Source organism: Alnus glutinosa, chromosome 2, assembly GCF_958979055.1.
Source record: "Alnus glutinosa chromosome 2, dhAlnGlut1.1, whole genome shotgun sequence".
Classification (NCBI taxonomy): Eukaryota; Viridiplantae; Streptophyta; class Magnoliopsida; order Fagales; family Betulaceae; genus Alnus; species Alnus glutinosa.
Window position 1 is genome coordinate 15,611,424 of NC_084887.1, and position 19,468 is coordinate 15,630,891.

At 35.6% G+C, this 19,468-nt stretch overlaps 2 protein-coding genes across 2 annotated transcripts; one reads left to right on the forward strand and one right to left on the reverse strand.

The window, feature by feature from the left end:
• LOC133861296 (shaggy-related protein kinase eta) lies at positions 1-8,340 on the forward strand. The gene is made up of 12 exons (XM_062297049.1): positions 1-267; positions 1,783-1,875; positions 2,377-2,436; positions 2,522-2,794; positions 2,911-2,985; positions 3,060-3,116; positions 5,225-5,365; positions 5,484-5,534; positions 5,618-5,713; positions 6,685-6,768; positions 7,141-7,242; positions 7,966-8,340. The coding sequence occupies exons 1-12, from the start codon at positions 151-153 to the stop codon at positions 8,062-8,064; spliced, it is 1,248 nt and encodes a 415-aa protein (XP_062153033.1). The 5' UTR covers positions 1-150; the 3' UTR covers positions 8,065-8,340.
• Positions 8,341-8,671: 331 nt separating this feature from the next.
• LOC133861295 (aspartate aminotransferase, mitochondrial) lies at positions 8,672-15,177 on the reverse strand. Its single transcript, XM_062297048.1, has 10 exons — positions 14,861-15,177; positions 13,988-14,073; positions 12,813-13,019; positions 12,592-12,697; positions 12,007-12,111; positions 11,709-11,881; positions 11,033-11,192; positions 10,104-10,199; positions 9,920-10,014; positions 8,672-8,975 (listed from the first exon to the last, which is right to left on the reverse strand). The coding sequence occupies exons 1-10, from the start codon at positions 15,032-15,034 to the stop codon at positions 8,903-8,905; spliced, it is 1,275 nt and encodes a 424-aa protein (XP_062153032.1). The 5' UTR covers positions 15,035-15,177; the 3' UTR covers positions 8,672-8,902.
• Positions 15,178-19,468: the final 4,291 nt, after the last annotated feature.

Consider the following 19,468-nt stretch of genomic DNA (forward strand, 5'->3'; position numbering starts at 1 on the left):
AAGAAAAGATAAATTCTTGTTTTAGAAGCTGACTAGGAAGGAGGAGGAGGAGGAGGAGGAGAAACAGGAAAAAGTATGATAAAAATAAAAAGAGAAAGAGAAAGAGAGAGAGAGAGGGCGTGTGCGAGAGGGTGATAGTCTGTCTCTCACATGGCCACCATGCCGTTGGGGCCGAGCCATCAACCACCACAGCCACAAACACATTCAGAGATCATTAAGCCACTGAAGCTTCTGCCCCGACGCGCCTCCGAAATGGACTCCGATAAGGTTCTTCATATTCTCTCCCTCTCTTTTACTTTTTCCTCCTCCATTTTTTTTTTTGTTTTACCATTTTAGCCCTCTACCTCTCTCTCTGACTGTTTTTGTCGGTTTGGATCGTCTTTGATCCAGCTCGGGGCCTTTGTTCTTCGTTGAATTCTGAGTGATCTGGAGGTTTCGGTGCTTCCTTGCTTGGTTTGAGGTTGCCGGGAGTTTTCACCGGCGGTCTCTGATCGGAGTGATTTCCTTTTTTAAAAAAAATAAAAAATTCTTCTGTTATTTTGCTATGTGCTTTTTTGTGTTTTATTTTAAAAATTGCAAGTATTTTTTAAATTGCTTATTTCGTAGCCATAAGGTTATATTAGGGTCAGCTGAGGTACTAGGATTTTTGTGTTTTTTTTTTTTCCATGGACTTCAAATTTCTTTACCTTTCGTTCCTAATACTTCTCAGTTATCAGACAGATCGATACGAGTTTTCTCATCTTTCGTCTAATTCTTTCCTTTAATTTAAACTTCTTAAGTCTTTTTGAGTAGTTTGGCAATATTTTGAGGTTGATTGTATGTTAGATCTTCGTTCTTTACTAGGAATTTTGTGGCTCAATGTTGACGTTGGTGTTGGTACTCGTTTTTTTGGGCCAGGGATTTTTCATGGTTTTTTTTTTTTTCTCAACAATGTTGTAAATTTTGTGAACTTTTTACCTTTTCCTCTTTGGTAGAATGTTATTCAATACGCACTAGTTTGCTTCATGTCGTGAATGTCCTTTGATTCTCTCTTTGGTATGTCTTTAATTGGGTTGCAAGTAATTTACAGCATGTGATGCTTTCTTGTGAGCTATACCCATTTCGATTTTGCTTTTCCCTATACATATTGCTTGGAGCTCTGTTAGCATTGCATTTCTTCAATTTCACATTCTCACCGTGCCAAACATTCCTAGTTTGTCATTGGTATGCATTTGCTAGTGGGAAGTCTTGTTGGATTGTTGAGTCAGATTCAATTATTAGTTTGTTTATCATCAATGCGCGGTTGATGTACTAATAATTTTTTTTTCTTCAACCACTGCTCGATTGTTGAGTCAGGTTCGATTCGTAATTTCTTTAGACAATGTGTGTCGTCACATTCATGAGGTGTTAGACATGGCAACTCCCAAAAATAGAATTGATAAAGATGGCCACATATGTTTGTTTTTGTGACTCACTATCAATGAACTTAAGTGCAAAAGTACTTTTGTATATAGGTACTTATATGTGAATAAATGTGTTTAGTCTGCAATTGGATGTTAATAAGTAGATAATGGATGTTAAAGTTGGTTTTATAACAGAAATACATTATATGTGCGTTCTTATGCATGTTTTATGGTCAATTAAAGTGGGATTTTTGTAAGTGAGCTTGACTGCTGTTGGCTACAGGTGGGCAAGGGTGTTGTGTGAGGACATTGCTAGACATTAAGAGGGAGAAGTTTCCTGCTTATTCTAGTTAGTGTCTATTTTACGGCTTTCTTCATCCTGTGGTGCTATGAATTGCAGGAAATGTCAGCTGGTGTTATTGAGGGGAATGATGCAGTCACTGGTCACATCATTTCCACTACTATTGGAGGCAAAAATGGCGAACCTAAACGGGTTAGGACCAGCTCTTTCCTTTAATTTTTTTTAAAGAAAAAAATTTATTTTCTAGCCTTTTATTTTCAGCTCCTCTAATTCCCTTTAATTATAAAATTGTAGTAAACTGTCATTACTTCATTGGTTAGGGATAAATAGTTTTTAGAAATGAATAAGAATAATGCTATTTAATAGGTTGTTATACGAGTGCTATAAAACTTGATGATTAGGTATGAAAATTAGTCCTTAGATCAACACTTAAAAAAAAAAAAAAAAAAAAAAAAAAAGGCTGATTTTCACTGTCATCCTAGTTGTATGCCAATCATGTAGAATTCTATTAAATAGCATTATTCAATGAGTAATGCAATGTAACAATTTTGTGGGCTTGGGCCCTAGGAGGTGCTTTGATGTACTTTGAGTAGGATTTTGGAATATTGAATTGCTGATGACGATTGAGGATTTTCTTTTTTAACTGTCTTTTCATATTGTATGTTGAGGTGTTTGTTGTAATGTTGCTTGCAGACCATCAGCTACATGGCAGAGCGTGTTGTAGGTACTGGATCATTTGGAATTGTTTTTCAGGTACAGACCTAGTTGTGTTTAAGGAGTAAAAACTAATTGTTGGTATTATTTGTACTTTTGACCATCTGATATCACTATATTTTAGGCAAAATGCTTAGAGACTGGTGAGACAGTGGCAATAAAGAAGGTCTTGCAGGATAGGCGGTATAAAAATCGTGAGCTGCAGTTAATGCGCTTGATGGATCACCCGAATGTGGTTTCTTTGAAGCATTGTTTTTTCTCTACAACAAGTAAAGATGAGCTTTTTCTGAATTTAGTAATGGAATATGTTCCTGAGACTATGTACCAGGTTCTGAAGCATTACAACAGTGTGAACCAGAGGATGCCCCTCATCTTTGTTAAACTTTACACATATCAAGTATGACTTGAGTTTTTTTTTTTTTTTTTTTTTTTTAATTTTTTTTTTCATTTTTAGTCATAGTTTTTCTTTTTTCTCTTTAGAATTTTGACAAATAAATGGAAAATACTTTGCAGATCTTTAGGGGGCTAGCATATATCCATTCTGTTCCCGGTGTTTGCCATAGGGATTTGAAGCCTCAAAATCTTTTGGTAAGATATCCGTTGTCTTTTTCTTAAATGTGTCAGAATGCTTTATCTGAACCTATTTTATATATATTCTGCAGGTTGATCCTCTCACCCACCAAGTTAAGCTTTGCGATTTTGGGAGTGCAAAAGTCCTGGTATGTCTTTTTGACATTTTTAATTTTTATTTTATTCAAATATTTAACTACAAAATGATAGAGACCACAGAGTGATTTGCTGTGTCAGTTGGCGCTATATGTTCAGAAAAGCTTTTCAACCTTTTCTCTATGGTCAATTGCAATTAAAGCTCCATAGTTCTTTATGCAAAGACCCTTGATCCAAATGCATTTGCAGCCAAGGAACCATGAGATATGAGTTTGTCAAGGCCTTACTAGAAATAAAGAAAAAGTCACTGGGCTTTATTTCTTTACTTGTTTTTATAAAAAATGAAGAAACAGAGCTTTTATTTCTTTAATATTAATTTTTGTTTAATCATTTTTATATAAAATGTTTTCTAGGCCATGATACAATTAGATGTTGGTCTTGCCTGTCTACTGCACTACTTTTTACCTGTCCATTCAGTACATTCACCCTTTTTTTTTCTTTTTCTTTTTCTTTTTTTTTTTTCTTTTTTTGCGGCGGGGGGTTAAGTAAATATTTCCTTTGCTTTCCTTACTGATGAGCAAAAGAATTAGTCTTGGTTATTTTCTCAATTTTTTTATGGAACTTATACTGTGTATGCAATTTACACTACTGCTTTCACATATTTCTCCTTACAAGTTGCATTAATTTGGTAACTGTATGTATTCTTTTAAGGGTTGAATATGTTTTTAGGACCTGAATTTTGAAAACTTTATTTTTTGGTACTTGATTTTCAATCCGCATCACAGATTCTACTTCCGTTTTGGGAAAAGACCAAATTAGTACCTCAGTCAAGTTTTTCGTTCAAAAATTAATGGTCCGCCACGTCACTACCGCTTAGCACCACTAGGAACACAACACTTGTCCTTGCGACATGTCAGCACCCACATAATTGCCAAATCACCCACATCTTTAAAATAATAATAATAATAATAATAAAATTAAAATATATATATATATATATATATATATATATATATATATATATATATATATATATATATTTGATAAGTAAAATTAAAAAAAAAAAAATTGAAAAAAAGAAAAAAAAAAAGAAAGAAGAAGGGTTGCTCCCTTGTATGGTTTGGGGTGGCCGAACCACCCTCATAGGGTGGCACATGGCAGGAAAAAAAAAATTGAAGGGTTTTGGCCTTTGGGGGTGGCCAAACCACCCCTGTGCCAGACCAGCCGGCCTAAGGATGGCCGAACCACCCCCGTGGTCCATGGGGGTGGTTTGCCCCATGGGCAAACTGGTTTGGCCCTTGGGGAAGGCCAAAACCTTTCAATTTTTTTTTTTTTCTTCTGCCATGGGTGGCTCAGCCACACCCCTCTTCTTTCCTTTTTTTTTTTCAATTTTTTTTTTTTAAAAAAAAATTATTATTTTTAATTAATTTTTAAAGATGTGGTTGATTTGGCAATTTTTTGGGTATTTACATGTCGCAAGGGATAAGTGTCGTGTTTCTAGTGGTGCTAAGCGGCAGTGACATTGCGGGTCATTAGTTTTTGGACGGAAAACTTGATTGAGGTACTAATTTGGTTTTTTCCTGAAACAGAGGCACACCCCTCTTCTTTTTCTTTTTCTTTTTCAATTTTTTTTTTAATTTTAAAAAATTATTATTTTTAATTAATTTTTAAAGATGTGGTTGATTTGGCAATTTTGTGGGTGCTGACATGTCGCAAGGGATAAGTGTCGTGTTTCTAGCGGTGCTAAGCGGCAGTGACATTGCAGGCCATTAGTTTTTGGACGGAAAACTTGACTGAGGTACTAATTTGGTTTTTTCCTGCAACGGAGGTACTATATGTGATGCGAATTGAAACTTAGGTAGCAAGAAATAAAGTTTTCAAAACTCAGGTACTAAAAACGTATTTAACCCTTCTTTTAATCAACCTTACGCATTTTCAATGAAAGAACAATGCACTGTGTCATGACCTCTTGAGGAAAATTAATAATGATTCAAATGTGAGTTGAGTGTTGAATGCACCTGTGTTGTTCATGTAGACACTCTTACAGTAGCATGTTGTTTTATACAAAATAGTCTTTCATCTATCATAGTATTATATTTCCAAGTAAATTATTACTGCAACAAATTTTAGGTTTTTTAAGATTTTCTATTGATGTCGTCAGGTCAAGGGCGAAGCAAATATATCGTATATATGCTCTCGTTACTATCGTGCTCCTGAACTGATATTTGGTGCAACAGAATACACAACATCAATTGATATTTGGTCGGCTGGTTGTGTCCTTGCTGAGCTTCTTCTGGGCCAGGTAGTCACTTCTCTGGAAAATTCTACACTGAAATCACAAATAATTTTCTCAATGGTACTTAAAGCCATATTTTCTATAATATTTTGTTTGCTTCTAATAATTTCAAATGTTATGATAGCCATTGTTTCCTGGAGAAAATGCAGTGGACCAACTTGTAGAAATTATCAAGGTGAAGGCTCTATATCTATATGAATGCTACTTTGGAATATGCAACTATAGTAGGTATGTGATGATGTATCAACTGTCTTGCAGGTTCTAGGTACTCCAACTCGAGAAGAAATTCGTTGCATGAATCCTAATTATACAGACTTCAGGTTCCCTCAAATTAAAGCTCATCCTTGGCACAAGGTGTGCTTTTGACTACCTTCTTTCATTTCGTGGCAGTTGCTAAATGGTTTACTGGAATGGACTAATAATAGAAAGAGTAGATAAGCAAATAAGGGCCCATTTGTTATGCGAAATAGACCCTTACAATGGAATGGTTATTCCATGGGAATAGCTATACTTTTGTTTGGTTGCTCATTATTCCTTGGAATAGTTATTCTGGTTTGGTACGCGGAATAAACCTCTAGAATGGAATGATTATTCCATGGGAGTAGCTATTCTTTTGTTTGGTTGCTCATCATTTCTTGGAATAGCTATTACTTGAGGGATGTAATGGTTTTCCAAAAAACCCTATCATTATTATTATTATTATTTGTTTTTCTGCAAACCTAAAAAACAAAAGACCTGGAAAAGAAATTATTTTTAATTTTTAATACACAGTAAACAAAAATCCTTCGAGAACCAGTTGAATTAATACATTCAAACAAGAACCATTTTAATTATAGGCTAAAACTGGAACTAGGAGACCCCAAATCTATACTAAAACTTATTGCTTTTCAACGTAGAAGAACATCGTCCCTTGTGCCCATTGGCAAAGGCTCCACTAATTAGCCCAATCACATAAGAATACCATGCAATTTTGGTATTCCAAATTAAAGAATAAGAATAGCCATTCCATTTCACATTTTCTCATTCCTAGCAATAGCTATTATTTTTCTTAATGGAATAGTCATTCCGTATATCAAACGAGGCCTAAGGCTGTTGCCTGGATCTTAAATCCTGCATACATTTTACATGCATTAGCAGACAATCACGGGACTTTAGGGAATGATAGGGAGCTATGAAAACTCCTTTTGACATTATGTTCTATTTTGTTGCCAACCAGGGTGGTCTGTTCATATTCTTTCTGCTCTATCAATTATTACCATTAACTATGGGGTTTTCTCTTAAGTAGTTTTGGATTTTTTGCATTTACAAATTGTTCCTTGGTTCAGGTTTTCCACAAACGAATGCCTCCTGAGGGAATTGACCTTGCTTCTCGGCTTCTTCAATATTCACCAAGTCTTCGCTGCACTGCGGTGAGTTGGGACTTACTTTGATCAAATTTTATTGCTGACGTCTCAACGTGAAGCCCATCAAGAGATTATATTATTTCATCTGCTTGTTCTATTAAGATTTAATTAAGCATACCTTGGTATGGTGTATACTGTTGTGGTGTGCGCTGCAACTTTTGCAGTCTACCAAGGTATGCTTAATTAAATCATAATAGAACAAGCAGATGAAATAATATAATGTGCGCTGCAACTTTTGCAGTCTGCCATTGCAATTTGAAGTTCAACTTTGTCCATTCCTTACAAATTTCTTTAGTATAATGTAAGCAAGAAACAGTTACCCTGTATCTCTATATGAGCTTCCAATTTTCCTTGTTTTGTTGGTTTTTGCTATTGCAGTTAGAAGCATGTGCACATCCTTTCTTTGATGCGCTACGGGAGCCCAATGCCCGCCTTCCAAATGGACGCCCGTTGCCCCCTCTTTTCAACTTCAAACAGGAAGTATGTTACCCCCTAAAAAAAAAGTGAATCACACTCTTGGGGTTTGTATGGGAGACATGTCATGAATTTTGGTAACCATGACATGTTGTCATGCTTCTCAGAATAGTGAAATTTCACTGTAACCGACTCTTTTAAAGAAAACCAAGAAAAAAACAGGTTCCATGTAATTAGATTGAAGAAGAGAGTTTTCTAATTTCTACCATAAATTCAGTGATCTGGGGGTTCTCATCTTTCTTTTATCCATCAATATAAGATACTCTTCTCAGTTCCTGCCATTTAAATTATGAATTATCTTGCCTTAGTTGTTTTGCCAAGTAATCAGCATTATAGATTAGTAGAGATCTGAAAACTGTTGTCATATACCGCATTAGCATTGTCTGACAATGTCGTTACTTGTCATTATGCATTATTGTTGACCCTGGATGCTGATCAGCTTTACTATTCTTCTAAGACTGGGGTTCTGTTGCTCTTACTGTATTTATTAAAATATATGACGAGGGCATGCTTTTGGTGTTGCATTTTTTATGCTCAAATGTTCTCATCTGGGTTGCATGACTTGATGGTAAGAGGCATCCAGATTAGTTCGAATGGCTTTGGCAAGTGCATGGGATCCTCCTATAAGGGGCTGTGTCATTGGCATATGAGTCACTTTATTTCTATTTATTTATTTTTAAATCCTGTGGTGTTAGATGAATTAACTCTTCAATTCCAATTTGGTTTCAGTTACAAGGAGCATCGCCAGAGTTGATCAACAGGCTAGTACCGGAGCACGTGAGGCGGCAGACTGGTTTCAGCTGGTACGTAAATGTAAACGTGGAATGAACTGTGTGAAAAAGCAAAGGAGGGCATGTTTTGTGGTCTTATGTAACCGATCTGTCGTCGCCCTGTGAAGAAGATATGTATACTACGTCGTTTTAGCAAAAAAAAGAAAAAAAAGAAAAAGATACTAATGCCCCTATTTTTTTACATTGTTTTGATCGTAAAGATTCCATTCCAGTGGTAGGAGTATAAAAAGTGATGCTATTCATGTCTACCGACAGATAAGAATCATGCTTGGTGTACGTACGTTATCTCTACATATACTTGTTTTCGAACTAATTCTCTCAATTGCCGTTCTTTCACCTTCCCTTTATTCATGGGGATTTGAGATTATACTTTTGGTTAAAAATTTGATGAGATTATTATACATGTTGCCCCAATAATTGGAAATTCTTCCTCTTGAAAGAAATAGTTTACTCGTTTGTTATTTCAGAGAGCTGATGCTGCGATGGATAGTGGTTAGAGCAACGTAACAAATGCGAAAGAGAAAAATCTGTGAATTAATTAATGGAGATAGAATATCATCATATTTACTAGAATTACTTATTAGACGCCCCTTTGCATGTACATCATATTAATTTTTAATTTTAATCCATTGAATACGAAGAGAAAAAATAAATGTTTTGTGGGCCTGACTTATTATTACAACTTGGATTGAATCTTTTTGATCAAAAACCCTCTTCTAATCATATTAAATGAAAATGGAGGAAAAATAAATTAGGAAGAGCACATACATAATGACGTCTCTTTTATTGCATCCTTTCCTTGCTGACCCTCTGCCCATAAAAGCAATTTTTTTTTTTGATGCCTCAGTACACGTCCTGAAGAAGTGGACGTCTCTCTACGCAGACTTTGTGACCTCATGGATGGCATTAGCCAAATATGAAACATTCCCTGTAGTAACACCCGCCATACTGTGTATATATATATATATATATATTAGCAACATTCCATCTCTCAGCAATTATATTAAGAATAATTGCACCGTTGGTCCATGTGGTATACCATAATTATTTTTCACTCCCTATGGTTTAAAAAGTTCATGGGAGGTCCTTCTGATATGCAATAATTACAAATCGATCCCTGGCGTCAAATTCTGTTAAAATTTTTAACATATTCCGTCAAATGTCACGTCAGCGCCACGTGTCGTCATCTTATTGGTGACACGTGGCGCTGACATGTCTAATCTTAATAAAATAATATAAATTTATTAAAAAATAAATAAAAAATACTTATTTTTTTTTTTAAAAAAAAAAAATGAACAAAAAAAAAAGAAAAAAACAAAAATGGGGAAAGGAGGTGGCCTGGCCACCCCCAGCCCATGGGGGTGGCACGCGGCCACCCCAATGCCATTGGGGGTGGCCTTCGGGCCACCCCTAGATCTACTAGGGGTGGCCCGAAGGCCACCCCCTGGGCCTTGGGGGTGGTCGCGCGCCACCCCCTGGGCCTTGGGGGTGGCCGCGCGCCACCCCCTGGGCCTTGGGGGTGGCCGCGCGCCACCCCCAAAGGGGTGGCTGGGCCACCCCTTCAACTTTCTTTTTTTTTTTTGTTTTTTTATTAAATTTTTTTTATAAAAAAAAAAATAAGTATTTTTATTTATTTTTTAATAAATTTATATTTTTTTATTACGGTAGACACGTGTCGCCATCTTATTGGCGACACGTGGTGCTGAAGTGGCATTTGACAAAATCTGTTAAAAATTTTAACAGAATTTGACGCCAGGGATTGATTTGTAATTATTGCATATCACGAGGACCTCTCATGAACTTTTTAAACCATAGGGAGTGAAAAATAATTATGGTATACCACAGAGACCAACGGTGCAATTATCCCATTATATTATGTACAAGAAAATTACCTGATGCGACCATTTCGAGTCATGTAGATATGAAATTCGTTTCTCAAACGATCAACTTGTTCAGGTGTCATCCCACTATAACAGAACATACCAATCTGGACCACAAGAGATTATTAGAAATTAACCAAAAAAAAAAAAACCGTATGGACAGCTTGGTTATATAAATCTGGCAATTTTAAGATACCTGATTAGTTACGTGCTCCCATGATAAGGGTGACCCCAACTTTTCAATATTTTCTCGTAGAGCTGTTCGCATTCCAATAATGCGATCTGCCATGACCTGGACAAATGATGATACTCATAGTCAGTTAGATACATTTAAGGAAGAATACTACTACATGATGCATTTTCTTTTAGGTTTTTTCTTAAATTCAGAAGAAAAAAAAAAATCATTTTATCAGAGGCATTTTTGTCATTTTTTGTGCGTAAAATGGGGAAATTGCAACTCCAATGGTAGTTTGATGGGGACATTGCATAAATTGAAAGTTTGGGAGAAACATTACAAATTGCTTGATAGTAGTTAGAGGGGGTAAATGTACTTTTCTCAATTTATTTCTATGTTTTATTTAATTTTTGAGAGTCAATGATGTTTTTGTAATTCAATAAATTAGATTAAGACTTAGTCTATTTTAGTGCATTTTATAATCCAAAGAAGGCAGACTTTTGATGAAATAAACAATATGTGGAACGGATTCTCATTGTTTCTCTCTGTGTCTACCCCCCCCCCCCCCCCCCCCCCCCCCTTCTTCTTTCTTTTGCCTACTTTCACCCTTTGATTTTTGTGATTATTGTTGATTCTATATCAGTTTGGGAAAAATCAGAATGCCTATATGCCCAATAATGTATAAAGCCTTAAATATTAACCAAACACAAGAGGTTCTTGTAGTATACAGATCTTAATATTTTATTAAATTTTGTTTAAATTGCAATCTGAACCGACCAATTCACTATTAACTTATAAAGGAAATTTGGAGACAAAGGCCCTAAATTCTAAAAAGACATGTTAATTGGGCACTGACTGAAGCATACAATGTCATGCTAGTTGAAAACAAACATTGAACGATTATTCTACAAGGAGATATAAAAATAAGAAATTGTAGTATGGTATTCTACCTTAACTTCTTTGAGCCATATCTTCTTCAGCTCTGGATCACCAAGAATAGTTGAAACTATGAGCGCACCATGAACAGGGGGGTTACTATACATGGGTCTAGCAAGCTGCTGCAACTGACTTTTTACAGCCACGGCTTGTTTTTCATCTTCACAAAGCAGACTGCAAAGCATAGTAAAGGTATGAGCGACTTCTTTCTTTCCCAATTCGCTTGACAAACAAATGATGATCAACTTTGGGAACCAAGATTCACTCATCATAATTAGGCAAGATGTTTCAATTAAAGTTCCCATCTTCATTCAATGTGAACCAAGATTAACTCATTTAGTTTGCATATAACAACTAAAGGAATCAGCAGACTTTTGTGAGAAGTTTCAAAATGGATTTGATCAGTGCACAATAGTTTAATCATAAAATAAAATTTACTGTCCAGCTTACTCCCAAGAAGTCATGCTCAATCACCAATTATCACAATTTAGACACAAAAGACACTATAATCGGCTTAAACATCAATGACTGACCTGCAGGTCATCACACTATATAATTTTATTGATAAATCATGTCCACTCTCAACATTAACCCAGGTAAAAGCAAAGAGATATGCAGTTGATGTTTGCTTATTGAAGACAACTGAAAGAAGAAAAGAAATCTGCATTCAGAAAAATAATGGATGATTACCTAAGGCATCCAACTCTCTGGCCATAGAGTCCCATATTTTTTGCATATGATTGAGCAATTCCAATTAGATGTCCATCATCAAGAAAAATCCTGATGGACTTTGCATCTCTCTCTGGATCACCACTCGCAAAACCTTGATATGCCATGTCAAAGAAGGCAAAATGACCCTTTGCCTAAAACGGTTTGTAATGTTCAGTATATAACAAATGAAGTACTGAAAAAAAAAAATAATTAAAAAAAAAAAAAAAAAAAGAAAAAAGAAAAAAAGAGTAATAATAATATCATGAAATGTGTTTACCTTGAACTGGTATGAGATCTCTCTCCATTGTTCCTCTGAAGGATCAACTCCAGTAGGATTGTGAGCACAAGCATGAAGCAGGAAGAATGACCCATTTGGAGCATTCTATATCCAATTTTAAAGGGCAGGGAAAAGAACTGTCCATCAGTAATGAAGATATGAAAACAACAGTAGTAGGGCTGACAATTTTTAACACAACTTGCGAATCTGACTTGAACTCAATATGAAATTAACAGGTTAGGGTTAAGGAGTTTGACCTATTTAATTAAATAGATCGGTTATGGTTGACCTATATATTGTTTATATCTATGCCTCAATATGACTCGAACCCGACATGCGACACTAATGCTAACAATTTTATAAACGACTCATGAATCCAACCCAACACGAAATTAATGGGTTAGAATTTAGGGTCTAACTCGTTTAATTAAATGGGTCGGTTAAGGTTGACCTATATAGTCTTATACTAATATCTCGTCAGGACCCGAGTGTGACATGCGAATACGAATTGATACTCCTAAGTATCAGCAATGAGGTACAAATAAGTAAATAAAGTAATTGGGAAATAAGATTTGTCTTGCTTACCTTTATGTCATCCATCAGTGCTGCAAAATCTAACCCCCGAGACTCTGGGTGATAGTAATGGAAGGTCCTCTGAGGTACTTCGGCATCTCTCCAGATGTTATGGTGGCTGTGAAATCTCATGTTAGATGCCCAACGGGAAAGCAACCGTAACTTTCTGGCTATATTAACTAGTACTTGGTCATTATCAATGATTCAAAAGAAAAATGGCCGATCATACTCACTTAGCCCAGGTAGGGACTGGTATGTAAATTTGTGAATCAGGACGAAAACGCTTTTGAAAGTCTGCAAAAAGTCGGCATGCACCAGTACCAGAGAGAGATTGTACTGCTGCTATCCGTTTATCATTGATGAACTCAGCATTCTCCCCATATGCCAGTTTTAGTGTCTCTTCCACCATCTTCACGCTCCCTCCCATGGGAAGATACTCCCTGCCCGAAAGAAACAAATGTGCAAAGCATTTACACTGGTTCAAACTTCGAAGGGGAAAAAAATTTATGGGTGCAAATGGATTAAAATATTTTATGCCTCTCCTTTATGCCCATGGATGCAAATGTTTTAAACAATTATAGAACCAGAACAACCTTGCTTCATGGAAACACATCCATGCAAGTATGCATGTACTAGCAGGAGCAATTCCAAGGTAGGTACTGGAAAAAAAATTGGTTTCCATAGACTATAGCAATGTCTCACAAGAAACAGAAAAGTACACGTATATATGTCCCTCTTTCGCAGAGTTGTACTTCTATTTCTTTAATTCATAAATAACGCCATGGTCCTCTACCACTACAGTCAAACACCTGACAGGGTTCATATTATTTACTACAATTTCATAGACTCCAGAAAATTTTCATATTTCAGATTCTGGGCAGAACCCTTTCAGTTATATATAAATTACTAATACATCCAAATGGTACAAACCAAAAGAGCAAATTTCAGGTAGTTTAGATCCCAAACTTTGTAATAACAAGTTTTCCTGATTCCACAAAATTGAAAATTGCACGCATATTAGATGGACTGCACCATGACCAATGCAAGAAACAGAAAAGTAAAATAAAACAAAGGCAGGGAACCCAAACCCACTAGCAAAAAAAGAAAATCAAAGAGAACCAATAGTATCATGATTTCAGAATAGGGACATTGACTTGAACGTGAGAAAAGATGAAAAGAATCAAATTGATTAGTGGAGGATAAAAGGTAAAGCCAATGGGACCACCACAAAAGTTGCAAGTTCTAAGAAGCATATATCTCACAACTCTATCACAAAAATCCACACATATGAACGTAATTAAAAGGTAATGACAATATGGATTATGTAATACAGTGAAAATTTACAGATAAAGCGCTCAATCATGACTGTAATGAACTGTTTTATGTGACAAGAATATAAGAAACTCACATGTTTAAGTTTCCAGCGATCCTCCGCTCTACTTTTCTAACGCACTCAAGAACAACCGGTTTTCCGTTATCATCACGGTAAGCACCCTTTTAATTTGTACGTTAAGAGAGAGAGAGACAGAGAGAGAATTAGAATAGGAATCCACTAAAGGACACAACTTGATCAAATCATCGATGCTCTATTTGGTTGCAGATAAAATATCAGAAATTCAGAGAAACTAAAATTAGTGAATTTGAAATTTATTCTTTGGGGACCATGGAGGCTGTGATCTTCACACAACAGAGAACAATTTTAAAGCTAGTATTGTTAAATTCAGAATTTTATTCCTTGGCTAAGAGTTAAGGTGTTTCCATCATTTAAAAAAATTATGAAAAAGAAGAGCGTTACGAAACATAAGATTTAAATTTATTTTCTTTCTTTGGATTTCCAGCAACCGAACGGAAATAAAAAAATAAAAAAAAAATAAACAAAGAAAAAAGCCCGAAAGAAAAATGGAAAATGTAGGAGCTGATAACAAACAAAAAACTGAAAATTTATTCTTTCTTCTTAATCTTATGCATAGTTTTTCTAGAAAACTCAAAACAGAGGGCATAGAACAACCAACCAACCGCAAGCGAAATTGTATCCCTCAATCTGTTTGCCTGCTAAGAAAAATGAAAGGAAATACAAGAAACAGTCTTTTTCCCAAAGATCTTAGATTCGTCATTATCAAACACCTTGTAACACTTAAACCTGCAATTTCAAGTCACAACTCTTTGGCTTCTGAGCCTAATAAAACAGTTTCGCCTTCCTTTTTAAAAAATAAAAATAAAAATCCGTTTTCCTAGCAACCAAACCGAGAAATAATTTTTTGAAAGTAAAAAAGGAGCTTACAACTCCGACATTGACTTTATTCGGACTAGGATCAGCCAAGAAGGCATCCGTAACGCCGAGAATAGGATCCTTGGGAGCCGGCTCCACGCTCCGCCACCACGTCGACATCCACCTCGCTCCCAAGCCAGAGCTCCGCCTCGCCACCCGCCACGACGCCAATCCCCGAAACGCCATCGTCTCTCTCTCTCTCTCTCTCTCTCTCTCTATCTACGGCGAGAGCTGAAACCTTTTAGTAAACAAGTGTGAAGGAGCGACTCGATATTCTTTGGGTAAGAGCGAAAAATGTCAGATGAGAATTTGTTGCAACAGCCTTGAACTGCGTGACGTTGTTCCAAACTTTAAACCGTTTCTGTGCAATTACCAGGATGCCCCCGTGCCGTGTTTGATTTTGGTTTTGCGACAGCCTTGAAGTGGGTGAAGCTTCAGGTGGCTGACAAATTAAATGCTGCCGCGTCAGCTGAGTCAGTGATGTGATAGATCCAGTTTCCTAACTGAATGTCTGAGATCAGATTTAACCCACCTTCCCTTTCAAATCTTATTATGTTCTTTAAGATGACGTTTATGTTTATTATCTATTGTGTCAAAAGTCTGAAGTTTTGGAAGGTTTAAAGAGTTTCCAGTCGAAGCCGAAAAATAATTTGGTAAATATATTAAAGCCCTTCGATATGATTAAGGTGATGAATATTTCCTCGAGAACTTCATAAACCATTTGTCAGAAGTTGAGATTTTATCCCAGTTAATTACACCAAGAACTCCCTAACAAAATGGTGTAGCATAGAAAATGAATCGAAGCCTGTTAGAAATGGTAAGAGCAATGATGAGTTATGCTACTCTGCCTATGTCTCTTTGGGGATATGCTTTAGATACAGCAACACATACACTGGCTAAATTTTATTCCATCTAAAACTGTTTTTAAGATACCTTCTGAATTGTGGACAGGGCGAAGGCCCAGTATGAGATACATCCACATTTGGAGTTGCCCAGCACATTATCAACAGTAAGAATCTGGTTGTATAATCAGTTTGATATGAAAGACTTGGAAGAATCAAGCTATATTCTAGGGATCAAGCTTTTGCGAGATCGCCGTAATAGAATGATAGGCTTATCTCAAACTGCATACATAAATAAGGTCTTAGCAAGGTTTAGCATGCTAGGCTCCAAGAAACGGTTACTTTCCTTTATACATGGAGTTCCTCTTACTAAGGAGCAGTGTCCAAAGACACCTCAAGAGGAAGAGCAGATGAGGGATGTTCCTTACGCTTCGGTTGTAGGAAGCCTCATGTATACTATGCTATGCACTAGACCTAATATATGTTTTGCAGTTGACATGGTCAGCAGATATCAGTCAAACCCTAGACCAACACATTGGGTAGCTGTAAAGCATATACTTAAGTATCTTCGGAGAATTAGGGATTATATGTGGTCGTTTTCAAACTTCAATAATAATACTACTCGCAATACCACGACTCACTGTATGAATAGTGTCGATATTGAGGGTGTCGATCCTAAGGGATTGGTTGGTTGTATCTATCAAGCCTCAATAAAATCAATTCTAATTTATCCCTAGAAAATGATGTTTTTGTGATTTTTGTTTTTTAAACTAACAACTGAAATTAAGTACTGGAAAATAAATTTAGAGTTGAACTAAATGAAATGGAAAATAGGTAATTGATTGCACCGTTATCCTCGTAACAATGGCTATCATATTAACATGGGACATTCATTCTAGGCATGATATTACTTGTGTGTGGTTGTCAAGCACACAACAAAGTGTTAAGAAAATACCATCATCAACAAATAAATATAATCCATCTTTGTTAAGCATGGACTATCAAATTCTTTAACTTGGTTACACACAAACAATGATTAAGTGTAGTTCATCTTAGGATTAGTACAAATCATCTACCTAAATTACTCTAATCTAAAATGTAACATGACTTGTCTATCCTAGGCATGAACTATCAAAATCACTTGTTGCATGTTCAAATAAGACCATTGCATAACCATTACATTTATCATCTTTTGACCAATAAATATAATTTGAGTACCGATGTGGTCGTTTTGTATACAAAAATATCAATACTAAAATTACTACTCGCAATAGTACAAATCCTTGTAGGATAGGACTATATTGATGGTGTCGAACCTCAAGGATTGCGTAGGTGTTGTTGTCAAGCTTTTTGAGATTAAATATAACTTAATTAAAAGAAATTTGATTTGGTTTTATTTATAACTAAGTTAAATGCATAAACTAAAGACATAAAAATAAAGATTGTAGTGATGAGAAAAAGAATATGGAATTGATTTCACCACTCACCGCATAACAATGGTTAATCATAAACTAACAAGGAAAATTCATACTATGCATGATATATGGTTCATCTCACCTAAGTAATCAAGAAATTACCTCTAAAGAATAAGTATAATCCATCTTCGGTTGGCACGGATCATTGACCTAATCACTAAGATGCGGTACGACCCATATTTCATCGGTATGGATTAGCTACATCTTTAATAGGATACACACAATCAATGGAATAGTATAACTAATCTTCGGATGGTACGAACTGTCTACCTAAATTATACTAAACTAGGGTATAATACAATTTACCTTCCCTAGGCATGGGCTATCTAACCCTATTGATTATATATCAATTAAAACCGTTATATAACAATCATTCACATAATCACAAAAAATATGAAGGATTGAGTTCAATTAATATAAAGACTTTCTAAGACAAGATAAAAAATTCATAATGATTGAATGTATTCTGGTTCATCATTAAGTTGTTTTGAGTGTTAAATGTTTTAGTCGGTTGTGTGTGTGTGTCAGCCATGGGTGGTTTGGCCGAGTGCTTGTGATGTGTTAAAATAGGCTTTTCTGTTGAGCCTCTCTATTGGCTATAGGTTCTGGATTTGGGTTTTTTTTTTTTTTTGATAACCAAATGGGTGGAGATTCGATTGGAGTTGTGAATTTGGGTATTTAGGAATTGATGATTTTTGGTGAAAAATCCCTTGTTTTAATTTGGAGTTCCAGTGTGTGGGTGTTTTGGCTGGTTTATTGTGACGTCTAGATATTGAGTGTTTGGGGTTTTCAATCGGACGATGGTGTAGTGTTTTGATGGGTTGAACTTGGGTAATTTTGAAGTCGATTTCCCTATTTTGGATTCTTGACAGCCGATTGTGTTAACTGTATAAATTTTGGGTTCTACCTGATTGTGTGTGTTTGATTCTAGCCGTGTGACCCTCTGTACCTATGATTGGTGTTGGCCGAATGGTCTCTGTTTCGGGTTGAGGATTACTCTTAATCATTTGTGTATGTAGGGCTGGCTAATTCTGGATATTGTGTATTTTAGGTGTATTTACTATGGTGGGCTGATTTAGGATTGTTATTGATTCTGGGCTGTCTTTCCAGTTCAGTGGTGGTGATCTAGAGTTGGGTTTTCTTGGTGATTATGTGATTTGTTTTATGGTATTCTTCCTTGTTTTAACCAATTGTGGATTTGGGTCTTATATTTGTTGATGATTGTGTGTGTGTTACAGATGCAACTTTTGAAGTTGGTCATAAGGTTGGCCGAATGGATGGTTGAGTGATATGGGTGGTTTTGACTATAGGTATTTGGTTTTGTATAGTGGTTCAACCATTTGAGGGTGTGTGATAGCCGCGCGTGTGTGTGTGTATATATATATATATATATTAAATTATATTGTTGATGGATGTTATATAAACTGATTTTGGGAATCTTAACAATTTATTGAAAATGATTTTTGATCAAGGATTAAAGGATTTTTATTGGTATTTTTAAAGTAATCTTTTGAGAGAAAAAATGTTTGATTAAAATCATGACAAAGGTGTTAAGTCCCTTAAACTTATAATGATAGATATGAACGGTTTTATGATAATTGGATTTATGTGTATATAGTTAGGATTCTTGAGTGATGATATTAATATCCTATACACATAAATGTATTTATTGCAAATGATGAACTGAGACTGAATAAAAGGGCTGTAAGTATAAACTACTTACTGAGGATGCTGTATTTTATAATATCATATTTATAGTTTATTTAATATTGCATAATGTTGAATAATAAACTTATTAATATTGGGATGGACGGATCCCAAAGGTTCAGGGTTAGTGACGGTTGCCTGTGCCGAAAACAAGAATAAATAATATTGAGAGGAACGGCTCTACTAGTACGAAAATATGCTAATAAAAAGTAATGTGGGAGGAACGGCTCCGAGGATAACCGCTAATCGAGTAACAGCTCAAAACAAATGGAGTGAAAGAACCAAACAAAACTAATTAATACTTTACATATAAAACTGTCATCATATCATTGCACTATGTACATTTGAATAAATTAGTAAACATTATATTAATGAGTCAACCAACTCACACAAATTCAGTATGGGATTGTGGGAGCATCCACCATCACATCTTTGTTGTTGCAGGTTCAGAAGATAATGGATGGGATTGTCTGCTAGCTTAAAAGATTTAAAGCTAATGTAGTTAGGTTTTATTATCTTGTAACTATCAATTTTTGTATTCTTTTGTATGTAACATGTTTAGAGAGATGTCTGTATTTGATAGGCTTTCCATGTAT